At 70.3% G+C, this 10,772-nt stretch overlaps 1 protein-coding gene across 1 annotated transcript; it reads left to right on the top strand.

Annotated features, from left to right (window-relative positions):
* Positions 1–1,376: 1,376 nt before the first annotated feature.
* Positions 1,377–10,010, top strand: LOC308187088 (sodium/potassium-transporting ATPase subunit alpha-2-like). The gene is given in 24 exon segments (XM_080609231.1): positions 1,377–1,496; positions 1,586–1,690; positions 1,790–1,849; positions 1,959–2,162; positions 2,456–2,464; positions 2,466–2,570; positions 2,679–2,813; positions 3,053–3,170; positions 3,459–3,727; positions 3,905–4,103; positions 4,246–4,355; positions 4,461–4,595; positions 4,690–4,879; positions 5,343–5,518; positions 5,599–5,735; positions 5,816–5,966; positions 6,448–6,616; positions 6,699–6,853; positions 6,963–7,086; positions 7,777–7,922; positions 8,582–8,712; positions 8,814–8,915; positions 9,006–9,097; positions 9,692–10,010. Coding segments are annotated over 24 exon segments (3,105 nt in total). The 5' UTR covers positions 1,377–1,442; the 3' UTR covers positions 9,721–10,010.
* The last annotated feature ends 762 nt before the right edge of the window (positions 10,011–10,772 follow it).

Here is a 10,772-nt window from a genome sequence, read left to right as displayed (position 1 = left end):
ACCCCCCCGAGGGTCCCCACTGTCGTCGTCCCCCCCACTTCACCCCCCCCCCCCCCCCGTCACCCCCGTGGGCCCCACGGAGGGAAACTGAGGCACGGAGCTGGGGGCGCTGCCGTGGAGAAGCCCCAGCCCCTGTGTGCCCCCCCCCCCCGGGTATCCATGTCCCCCCCCCAGCCCCATGCCTGTGACACCCCCTTCTGCCCCCCCCCCCCTCCCCCCCGTGCCCGTGCCCCCCCCGGCTGCTCTTCGCCAGGGTCCCTGGTGCCATGGAACCTCCGTGGGGGGGGGGACACCCCCAGTCCTTGTCCCCCCCCCCCCCCCCATCCCCCCCTTTCTGCTTGACACCACTGCCCCCCCCCCGCCCCCCTTTCTCGCCCCCCCCCGCAGCCCAGGGGTCCGTGTCCCCAGGCACCCGCTCATGGCATTTCCCTGGGGACAGGGTGTGGGGGGGACACCCCCTGCGCCCCCCCCCCCAAAAAAAAATCCGGGGGTACCCCCAGCAGTGCCCCCACCCCCATCAAGCAGAAACATCCCCAAATGGGGGGGGGGGGACAGACAATATTTGTGTGTGTGTGGGCAGACAGCGGAGCTCCCCCCCCCCCCCGCCCCCGAGCCCCACTTTGGGGCCCCCCCGCTCTGTGGGGCAGTGGTTGGGGGGCAGCCAGCCGGCCCCCCCCCCCCCCGTTCCCCCCCCTTGTCCCCGCGGTAACGCGACCCCGCTGCTCCCTGCAGTTGTTCTTGGCACCGGGGCCGTTTTCCATGACAGCATCACGGCCCCCCCACAGCCCCCCCGGCCCCATGCTGGGGGGCAGCCACCGCTCCCCCCCCACCCCCCCCCCCCCCCCCCGGCTCCCCCCCCCCCCCCCACGCCTGCTTCTGCCAAGCTCCGACGGAGCTGCCGGGGACGTGCCACCGTGCCGTGCCAGCCCGGCTGTCCCCCTGCTGCCAAAAGCAGCGGCGGGGGGGCCCGGGGGGGGGCCTGTGTCACCCCCCCGAGATGGGGGGAGCTGGCACCGTGCCCCGGCCCCTGCCCGTGGTGGCACCCCAGTGGTGCTGGGTTTGTTTTCCCGGCTTGTGGTGACCCCCCCGTGGCCGCAGTGACCCCCCCGTGGCCGCAGTGACCCCCCCTTGCCCATGGTGACCCCCCTGCTCTGACCCGTGGGCACCTCTTCCTTGTGTCTGGTGACACCGCCGTGGCCCTGGTGACCCCCCCCGATGACCACCACGACGCCCCCTTGGCCACGGTGACCCCCCCCCCCGTGCCCGTGGTGCCCCCGCCGTGCTCTGTGCCGTGGGTGCCTCTTCCCCTGTCCCCAGCGCCCCCCCCCCCCGGTGACACCCACGCCCGGGCCCCCGCCTGCCCCTCCCCCGCCCCACCGTGCCCCCCATACCCACGCTGCCACCCCGTGCCTGCAGTCCCACCGTGCCCCCGGTGACCCTCGATGATGCCTGTGGCCACGGTGACACCCACGCTGGCGGTGACATCCATGCCCATGGTAATGCCCGTGCCCACGGCCGCGGCCGTGCCAGCTGTGGCGGCGGTGCCGGCGGTGCCACCGTGCCCACGGTGTCCCCGCGCCCGCAGGATGGCCGCGAGTACTCGCCCGCGGCCACCACCTCGGAGAACGGGGGCGGCCGCAGGAAGCAGAAGGAGAAGGAGCTGGATGAGCTGAAGAAGGAGGTGAACCTGGTGAGGAGGGGACCGGGGACACCACCGGGGGGGGGGGGGGGGTTCGGGGACGCCGCGCCGCCCCACCCGCGGTGACGCGGGTGACGTGTGCCCCGGCAGGATGACCACAAGCTGTCCCTGGATGAGCTGGGAAGGAAGTACCAGGTGGACCTGTCCCGGGTGAGACGTCCCCACGCGCCCACGGCGCCCTCCTGGCACCCCGTGCCCCCGTCCCCACGGTCCCCCCCCCCCAAGCTGTCCCCGTGGTGGCAGCGTGCCCGTCCCGCAGGGCCTGACCAACGCGCGGGCGGCCGAGATCCTGGCGCAGGACGGCCCCAACGCGCTGACCCCCCCGCCCACCACCCCCGAGTGGGTCAAGTTCTGCCGCCAGCTCTTCGGGGGCTTCTCCATCCTGCTGTGGATCGGGGCCATCCTCTGCTTCCTGGCCTACGGCATCCAGGCCGCCATGGAGGACGAGCCCTCCAACGACAACGTGAGGGCACTGCGGGGACACGGGCACCGCGGGGGACACGGGCACCGTGGGGGACATGGACATGACGGGGGACATGGGCACGACAAGGGACAGGGGCACCATAGCGGACGTGGGAGGACACGGGCATGGCAGGGGACGTGGGCACCACGGGGGGACACAGGGGCCATGGATATGGCAGGGGACACGGGCACCACAGGGGGAGATAGGGGACGTGGGCACGGTAGGGGACACGGGCACCACAAGGGGACGTGGGCATGGCCCCGGGGACGCGGTGACACGCTGCCTGTCCCCAGCTGTACCTGGGGGGTGGTGCTGGCCGCCGTCGTCATCGTCACCGGCTGCTTCTCCTACTACCAAGAAGCCAAAAGCTCCAAGATCATGGACTCCTTCAAGAACATGGTGCCCCAGGTAGGAGCCCTGGTGCCACTGTCCCCGCGCCCCAGCACCCTGCCAGGCTGGCGGAGGGGGGGGTCCCGGGGGGGCTGGCAGGACCTCAGGGTGCCCTGCGCCCCGCAGCAAGCCCTGGTGATCCGCGAGGGCGAGAAGATCCAGATCAATGCCGAGAACGTGGTGGTGGGCGACCTGGTGGAGGTGAAGGGGGGCGACCGGGTGCCCGCCGACATGCGCATCATCTCCTCCCACGGCTGCAAGGTGAGCGGGGGGGGGGCACCCGGTGACGTGGTGACGGGGGGGACACCGGTGGTGACACGGGATGGACGCTGGGACTGGTACGGGGTGGGCACTGGGACTGGTATGGGGTGGGCACCATGGGGTGGTGACCTTTGGGTGCTGTGGCTGCTACGGGGACCCCAGAGCTGGCATGGGGACACTGGGGCTGACCGAGGCGGGGTGCCCCGCGCCCCCCCGGCACCCACCGCTGCCCGTGCCAGGTGGACAACTCCTCGCTGACGGGGGAGTCGGAGCCCCAGACCCGCTCGCCCGAGTTCACCCACGAGAACCCGCTGGAGACCCGCAACATCTGCTTCTTCTCCACCAACTGCGTGGAAGGTGGGTGCCCACGGGTGCTGGGTGCTGGCGCTGTCCCCGTTTCCTCCCCCCGCGTCCCCAGTGGGCACACGTCCCTCATGTCCCCTGGGTGGGTGCGTGCCCACGTGCTGTGGTGCACCCCGGTGGGCACGTCGCTCGATGGCCCCCGTGTCCCCCGTGGTGGCAGGTGTCCCCCAGGGTCCCCTTCATGGATGGATGTCCTTAGCCAGGAGGGTGCCCCGGCATCCCCTACACGCGCGGGTGTCCCCGGTGCACGGAGGGGACGTGTGACCCTTGGCCGTCCCCCAGGCACCGCCCGGGGCATTGTCATCTCCACGGGGGACCGGACGGTGATGGGGCGCATCGCCTCGCTGGCCTCGGGGCTGGAGGTGGGCCGCACGCCCATCGCCATGGAGATCGAGCACTTCATCCGCCTCATCACCGGCGTCGCCGTCTTCCTCGGCCTCTCCTTCTTCATCCTCTCCCTCATCCTGGGCTACACCTGGCTGGAGGCCGTCATCTTCCTCATCGGCATCATCGTGGCCAACGTCCCCGAGGGGCTGCTGGCCACCGTCACCGTAAGGGCCCCCAGGGGAGCAGAAGGGGGAGAAGGTGCTGTGAGGGCACAGGTTCTGGTGGGAGGGAGGTGGCGGGGACTGGTTCTACTGGGCTTGGCTGGTCCCGCTGGACCCAGCAATGCTCAGTGCCCTCTGAGAGCCGGGGGTGCCCGCTGACACCCATGGGTGCCCCCCCAGGTGTGCCTGACGCTGACGGCCAAGCGCATGGCGCGCAAGAACTGCCTGGTGAAGAACCTGGAGGCGGTGGAGACGCTGGGCTCCACCTCCACCATCTGCTCCGACAAGACCGGGACCCTCACCCAGAACCGCATGACGGTGGCGCACATGTGGTTCGACAACCAGATCCACGAGGCCGACACCACCGAGGACCAGTCGGGTGGGTGGCCAGCACCCCGGCCCCTGGGTCCCCGGCCCCTGGGCACCCTGACCCTTGGGCGGTGGCCCCCTACGGTGCCTACCTGCGCCCCAGGAGGTGTCCCCAGAGGAGACGGGGGTTGACGGGGGCCGTTGTCCCTCAGGTGCCACCTTTGACAAGCGCTCGCCAACCTGGGCGGCGCTGGCGCGCATCGCCGGCCTCTGCAACCGCGCCGTCTTCAAGCCGGGCCAGGAGAACATCTCAATTTCCAAGGTAGGCGGCCACCGGCACTGGGGGCAGGGTGTCACCACCCCAATCTGCCACCCGGGCGGTGCCGGTGTCCCCACGCGTCACCTTGGGTTCCTCTCCGTGCGCCAGCGGGACACGGCGGGCGACGCGTCCGAGTCGGCGCTGCTCAAGTGCATCCAGCTCTCCTGCGGCTCCGTCAAGAAGATGCGGGACAAGAACCCCAAAGTCACCGAGATCCCCTTCAACTCCACCAACAAGTACCAGGTGCGGCCGCGGCGGTGGCGGCGGTGGCTGCAGTGGCCGCAGTGGTTGCGGTGGCCGCGGTGGCCGCGGTGCCAGCGTGTGGCCGTGCCCACAGCTCTCGATCCACGAGCGGGAGGAGGACCCCCAGGGGTACCTGCTGGTGATGAAGGGCGCCCCCGAGCGCATCCTGGACCGCTGCTCCCGCATCCTGCTGCAGGGCCAGGAGGTGCCGCTGGACGAGGAGATGAAGGAGGCCTTCCAGAACGCCTACCTCGAGCTAGGGGGGCTGGGGGAGCGCGTGCTGGGTGAGCGGGGCTGGGGGGGCCGGGGGGTGGTGGGGAGGGGGTGTAGGGAGGGGAGGTGCAGGGGGGTGGGGGGACGCAGGGCGTGGGGGCGTGGGGACGTAGGGGTGTGGGGGATGAAGGGACGTGGGGATATGGGGGCAAAGGGACATGGGGATATGGGGGTATGGAGGATATGGGGGTAAAGGGACAAGGGGATATGGGGATGTGGGGGAAAAGGGACACGGGGACGTGGGGATATGGGGGCTATGGGGGGCAGAAGACATCAAGGACACAGGGACGTGGGGACACAGGCGCCAGGGACATTAGGACGTGGGGACATGGGAATGGGGACGTGGCAGGAGGGGGTGCACTGGGGACGTGGAGGGAAGGGCCACGGGGTCACAGGGGACATGGGGGGGGGACAACAGGGGGTGCACAAGGGAGCGGGAGGGGGGCCACCCCGTCACCCCCTGCCACCCGCCAGGTTTCTGCCACCTCTACCTGCCCCCGGAGAAGTTCCCCCGGGGCTTCCGCTTCGACGCCGACGAGATCAACTTCCCCACCACCAACCTCTGCTTCGTGGGGCTCATGTCCATGATCGACCCCCCCCGCGCCGCCGTCCCCGACGCCGTTGGCAAGTGCCGCAGCGCCGGCATCAAGGTGAGACTCCCCCACAGCTTCATGCCACCACCCCCCCCAAAAGAAAAAGGGGCTCATGGTGGTGGTCTTGCCCCCCCCAGGTGATCATGGTGACCGGCGACCACCCCATCACGGCCAAGGCCATCGCCAAGGGGGTGGGCATCATCTCGGAGGGCAACGAGACGGTGGAGGACATCGCCGCGCGCCTCAACATCCCCGTCAGCCAGGTCAACCCCCGGTAGGTGGGGGGGATCTGGGGGGGTGTGGGGGGCGCGGGGGTGGCCGGGCGCCCCCCGCTCAGGGCCGCGGTGCCCGCAGGGAGGCCAAGGCGTGTGTGGTGCACGGCTCCGACCTGAAGGACATGACAGCCGAGCAGCTCGACGAGATCCTCAAGAACCACACCGAGATCGTCTTCGCCCGCACGTCGCCCCAGCAGAAGCTGATCATCGTGGAGGGCTGCCAGCGCCAGGTGGGCGTCCCACGGCCCCCCCGCAGCATCCCCGTTCCCCCCGAGTGTCCCTGTCCCCACGCTGCCGGGCCCCGTCCCTGTGTCTTGCGGTGCCCACGTCCCTGCGACCCGTGGTGCCCCGTCCCTGTGCCCTGTGGAGTCACCGTGCCCCACGATGCCCCCACCCCTGCTCCCTGCGGTGCTCCTGTCCTCGTGACCTTGGTCCTCTGTCCCTACGTCCCACGGTGCCACAATCCCATGCCCCACGATGTCCCCATCCCCCTGGTGTCCCCATCCCCCTGGTGTCCCCATCCCTGCGGTGTCCCCATCCCCATGGTGTCCCCATCCCCATGGTGTCCCCATCCCCACTGTGTCCCTGTCCCTGCGGTGTCCCCATCCCCATGGTGTCCCCATCCCCATGGTGTCCCCATCCCCACGGTGTCCCCATCCCCGTGGCGTCCCCATCCCCGCACCCCCTGGTGCCTGACCCCCGTGTCCCCAGGGCGCCATCGTGGCGGTGACGGGCGACGGCGTCAACGACTCCCCGGCGCTGAAGAAGGCCGACATCGGCATCGCCATGGGCATCGCCGGCTCCGACGTCTCCAAGCAGGCGGCTGACATGATCCTGCTCGACGACAACTTCGCCTCCATCGTCACCGGCGTGGAGGAAGGTCGGCGCCACCCCGGGGTGCCACCACCCCGTGTCCAGGGGGGCACCCATGGGTGGTGACCTTGCCAGCCTGTTGTCCCCAGGGCGCCTGATTTTCGACAACCTGAAGAAGTCCATCGCCTACACGCTGACCAGCAACATCCCCGAGATCACGCCCTTCCTCCTCTTCATCATCGCCAACATCCCGCTGCCGCTGGGCACCGTCACCATCCTCTGCATCGACCTGGGCACCGACATGGTGAGCGGGGGGTGGCACGGGGCGGCAGAGGGTGACGGGGGGCGACACAAAGGTGACAGGGGGTGACACGAGGGTGGCAGGGGGTGACATGGGTGACGATGCCGCCCAGGTCCCCGCCATCTCGCTGGCCTACGAGGCGGCCGAGAGCGACATCATGAAGCGGCAGCCCCGCAACCCGCGGACGGACAAGCTGGTGAACGAGCGGCTCATCAGCATGGCCTACGGGCAGATCGGTGAGCGCCCCCCCCCAGGGGGCCCGGCACCCCTGCCGGCACCTCGGGACCCACTGGTGACACCGTTAGAGGCACCAGGGGACGGCCCCGCAGCTGGCAGCTGGGGCACTGGGGGGCACCGGGACTCTGAGGAGCGCCCCAGGGCCCACGAGTGGCACCAGGGGGCACCCACGAGTGGCACCAGGGCACCCACTACTGATACCAGTCGTGTCCCCCCAGCTGGCACCAGGGCTTCAGTGGCCCCCCAGGCCCCGCTGGTGACAGCAGGGCATTCACTGGTGATCCCGAGGGGCATCCCCCTGCCCGCTGCCTGGGGCTCGGGGTGACAGCAGGGCTCCAAGTGGCACCCCAGGACCCACTGGTGACCCTACGGCACCCACGGGTGATGCCTCCCAGCTGGCGTTTAGGCACACGGGGTGACACCAGGGCCCCCATGAGAAGTACCAAGGGCTCACCGTGTCACCCTACAACCCACTGGTGACACTGAGCGACCCCCCCCAGCTGGCACCCAGCGCCCCGTGCGACCGCAGGGCACCCACTGGTGATACCGGGGGTGCCAGGGGGCACCGGGGGACCCACCAAGGGCGCATAGGGAGCCCCCTGGGGATGCCAGGGGACATCTTGCAGCTGCACCCATGGGTGCTGAGCCCCGCGGGTGCCGAGCCGTGGGGTGACGCGGGGGTGCCGCAGGCATGATCCAGGCGCTGGGGGGGTTCTTCACCTACTTCGTGATCCTGGCTGAGAACGGGTTCCTGCCCACCCGCCTGGTGGGCATCCGCCTGGCCTGGGACGACCGCTCCACCAACGACCTGGAGGACTCCTACGGCCAGGAGTGGGTGAGCGCACGTGCTCGTGCAAAGCCCCCCCCACCCGCCATGTGCACACTCGCCTGCCGGCACGCTTGCGCACACGCCTGCTCACTCCTGCCCCTTGCATCCCCGGGTTTGTGCCCTGCCTTGGTGCAGCTCCTCGGGGTGCTGCAGCACGTGTGCCCTCGTCCGTGTGAGCGTGCGGGTGCAGGCACGCTTGTGCAAGGGCCTTGCACGCCTGTGCACCCGCAGAGCACTGGTGTGCACGCTTGCGTTGCGGCATATCTGCGTGAGCCCTTGCAGAGGCATCCTTGTGCATGCCTCGTTGTGTGCCTGTTTGTGCAACTCCCCTTGCACGGCTGTGCTTGTGCGTGTGTGTGTGTCTGTGCCCTTGCATGCTTGCACTCACGCACAACCCTTGTGTGCACACATTCTGGTGTGCTTGCACGTGCCACCCCCACCCCCATCCTGGCACACAAGCTCTTGCACACCCGTTTGTGCACTCCATTTCTGCTTGTGCTCACACCTTCTCTTGCACGCTTGCTCGTGCACTGCCCTGCCTCCCTTCAGCACGTGCATGCACCCCCCCCCCCCCCAGCCCTCGCACGCACCCTGGCTGTTCACACCCTCCCGGCGTGCCCCTCCCCTTGCACACGCGCGTGTGCTGACGCCGTGCCCCCCCCCAGACGTACGAGCAGCGCAAGGTGGTGGAGTTCACGTGCCACACGGCGTTCTTCGCCAGCATCGTGGTGGTGCAGTGGGCCGACCTCATCATCTGCAAGACGCGCCGCAACTCCGTCTTCCAGCAGGGCATGAAGTGGGTGCCCCCCCCCACACACACCCCCCACCCTCACCCTTCCCACCCGGCACCCATGGGTGCCCCCCGGCCCCGACACCCGCGGTGCCGCCCTCCCGTAGGAACAAGATCCTGATCTTCGGGCTGCTGGAGGAGACGGCGCTGGCGGCGTTCCTCTCCTACTGCCCCGGCATGGGGGTGGCCCTGCGCATGTACCCCCTCAAGTGAGCGCCCCCCCCCCGGCCTTCCCCGGCCCCCCAGCACCCATGGGTGCCCCCCGTGCTGACGTTGTGTCCCCCCCGCCCCCCTTGCAGGGTCACCTGGTGGTTCTGCGCCTTCCCCTACAGCCTGCTCATCTTCGCCTACGACGAGGTGCGCAAGCTCATCCTGCGCCGCTACCCCGGCGGTGAGTGCCCCCCCCTGCCCCCCCCGCCCCAAATACCCCCCCCCCCAGACACCAAAATCCCCCCGCCCCCTTTGGGGTGCAGCCCCCCCGACCCCCTCCAATGCCCCAGATCTGGAGCACTGGACCCCAAATCCCCCCCCCCCAAACATCCTTGTCCTCTCCCAAAAAGCAGCTTTGGAACTGCCCCCCCACCCCCCATAAACCACCTGCCCCCCCCCCCATATCCCCCAGCCCCCCAATATGGGCACTGCCCCCCCCCAGGCACCCCCACCTTGGTCCCCTTCCATCCCCAATGCCCTCCCCAAAGCAGACCCTGATGCCTCCCCCCCCCCCCCAAAATTGCTGCTGGCACCCAAAGGGGTGGGGGGCACCCAATAGGGAAGGGGGGGGATACCCAGGTGGGTGGGGGGCACCCAGGGAAGTGGGGACCCCCCGTGAGGGCAGGGGGTACCCGAGGGAGGTGGGGAGCACCCGAGGGGCTGGGGGGGCACCCATGTGGGTGGGGGGGGGTGGGGAGGGGTCTCAAGGGGGTGGGGGGCACCTCCAGCTTCCCCCCCCCCCACATCCCCCCCCCTAACGCCTGCCCCCTTCCAGGCTGGGTGGAGAAGGAGACCTACTACTAAGTGCCAGCATGGGGCCGGCCCAGCCCCCCCACCGCACCCCCCCCCACCCGTGGGACCCCCACCCACGGGGGTCCCGGCCCCCCCCACGCCCCCCTCACCCTGTACTAACCCCAGGGGTTGGCGCTGCTGGGCCCGGTGGCGGGGGGAGGGGGGGGGGGGCATTGGGACCCCCCCTCCACCAGCCCCCCCCCCCGGGGGGGGGTGGCACCCTCTGCTCCCCCCATGGGGCACCCAGAGCCCCCCCCCCCCCCCCCCCCCCCAATTTTGGAGCAATAAAACAGTTTAACCCCTTTGGTGCCGGGCCTGCCCTGTCTGTGCTGGGGGGGGGGGGCACTGAAGGGGTTTTGGGTCCCCCTGTGTCCTCTCTGTCCCCAGTGCCTGCTGTGCCCCCCCCCCATGCCCCCCCCAAGTCCCCATAACCCCCATGTTTTCCCCCAATGTCCTCCCATGTCCCCGTCGCCCTCATGTCCCCCGTCATCGCCCCATGTCCCCATATGCCCCTGATGCCCCCCCCCCCCCCCCCCATGGCCCCGTGTCCCTATGCCCCCCTGTCCCTCCCATGACCCCCCCGTGTCCCCATATGCCCCCCCCATGTCCCTGTGTCCTCCCATGCCCCTATCCCCCCCCCCATGTCCCCACAATGCCCCCATACCTCTATAACCCCGTATACCCCTATATGTCCCCCATGCCCCCCCCCACACCCCCCCCATGTCCCCATGCCCCCCCCCGCCATGTCCCCATGCCCCCCTGCCCCCCCCATGTCCCCATGCCCCCCCCATATTCCCATGTCCCCCCCCCATGTCCCCATGCCCCCCTATGTCCCCATGCCCCCCCCATATTCCCATGTCCCCCCCCATGTCCCCACACCCCCCCCCATGTCCCCATGCCCCCCCCCCATGTCCCCATGCCCCCCCCTATATTCCCATGCCCCCCCCATGTCCCCATGCCCCCCCCCATGTCCCCATGCCCCCACCCTAGGTCCCCATGCCCCCCCATGTCCCCATGCCCCCCCCATGTCCCCATGCCCCCCCCATGTCCCCATGCCCCCCCCA

The sequence above is a fragment of the Anser brachyrhynchus genome, assembly GCF_964034855.1.
Source record: "Anser brachyrhynchus genome assembly, contig: SCAFFOLD_523, whole genome shotgun sequence".
Lineage (NCBI taxonomy): Eukaryota > Metazoa > Chordata > Aves > Anseriformes > Anatidae > Anser > Anser brachyrhynchus.
This window is presented reverse-complemented; position numbering and strand designations above follow the sequence as displayed.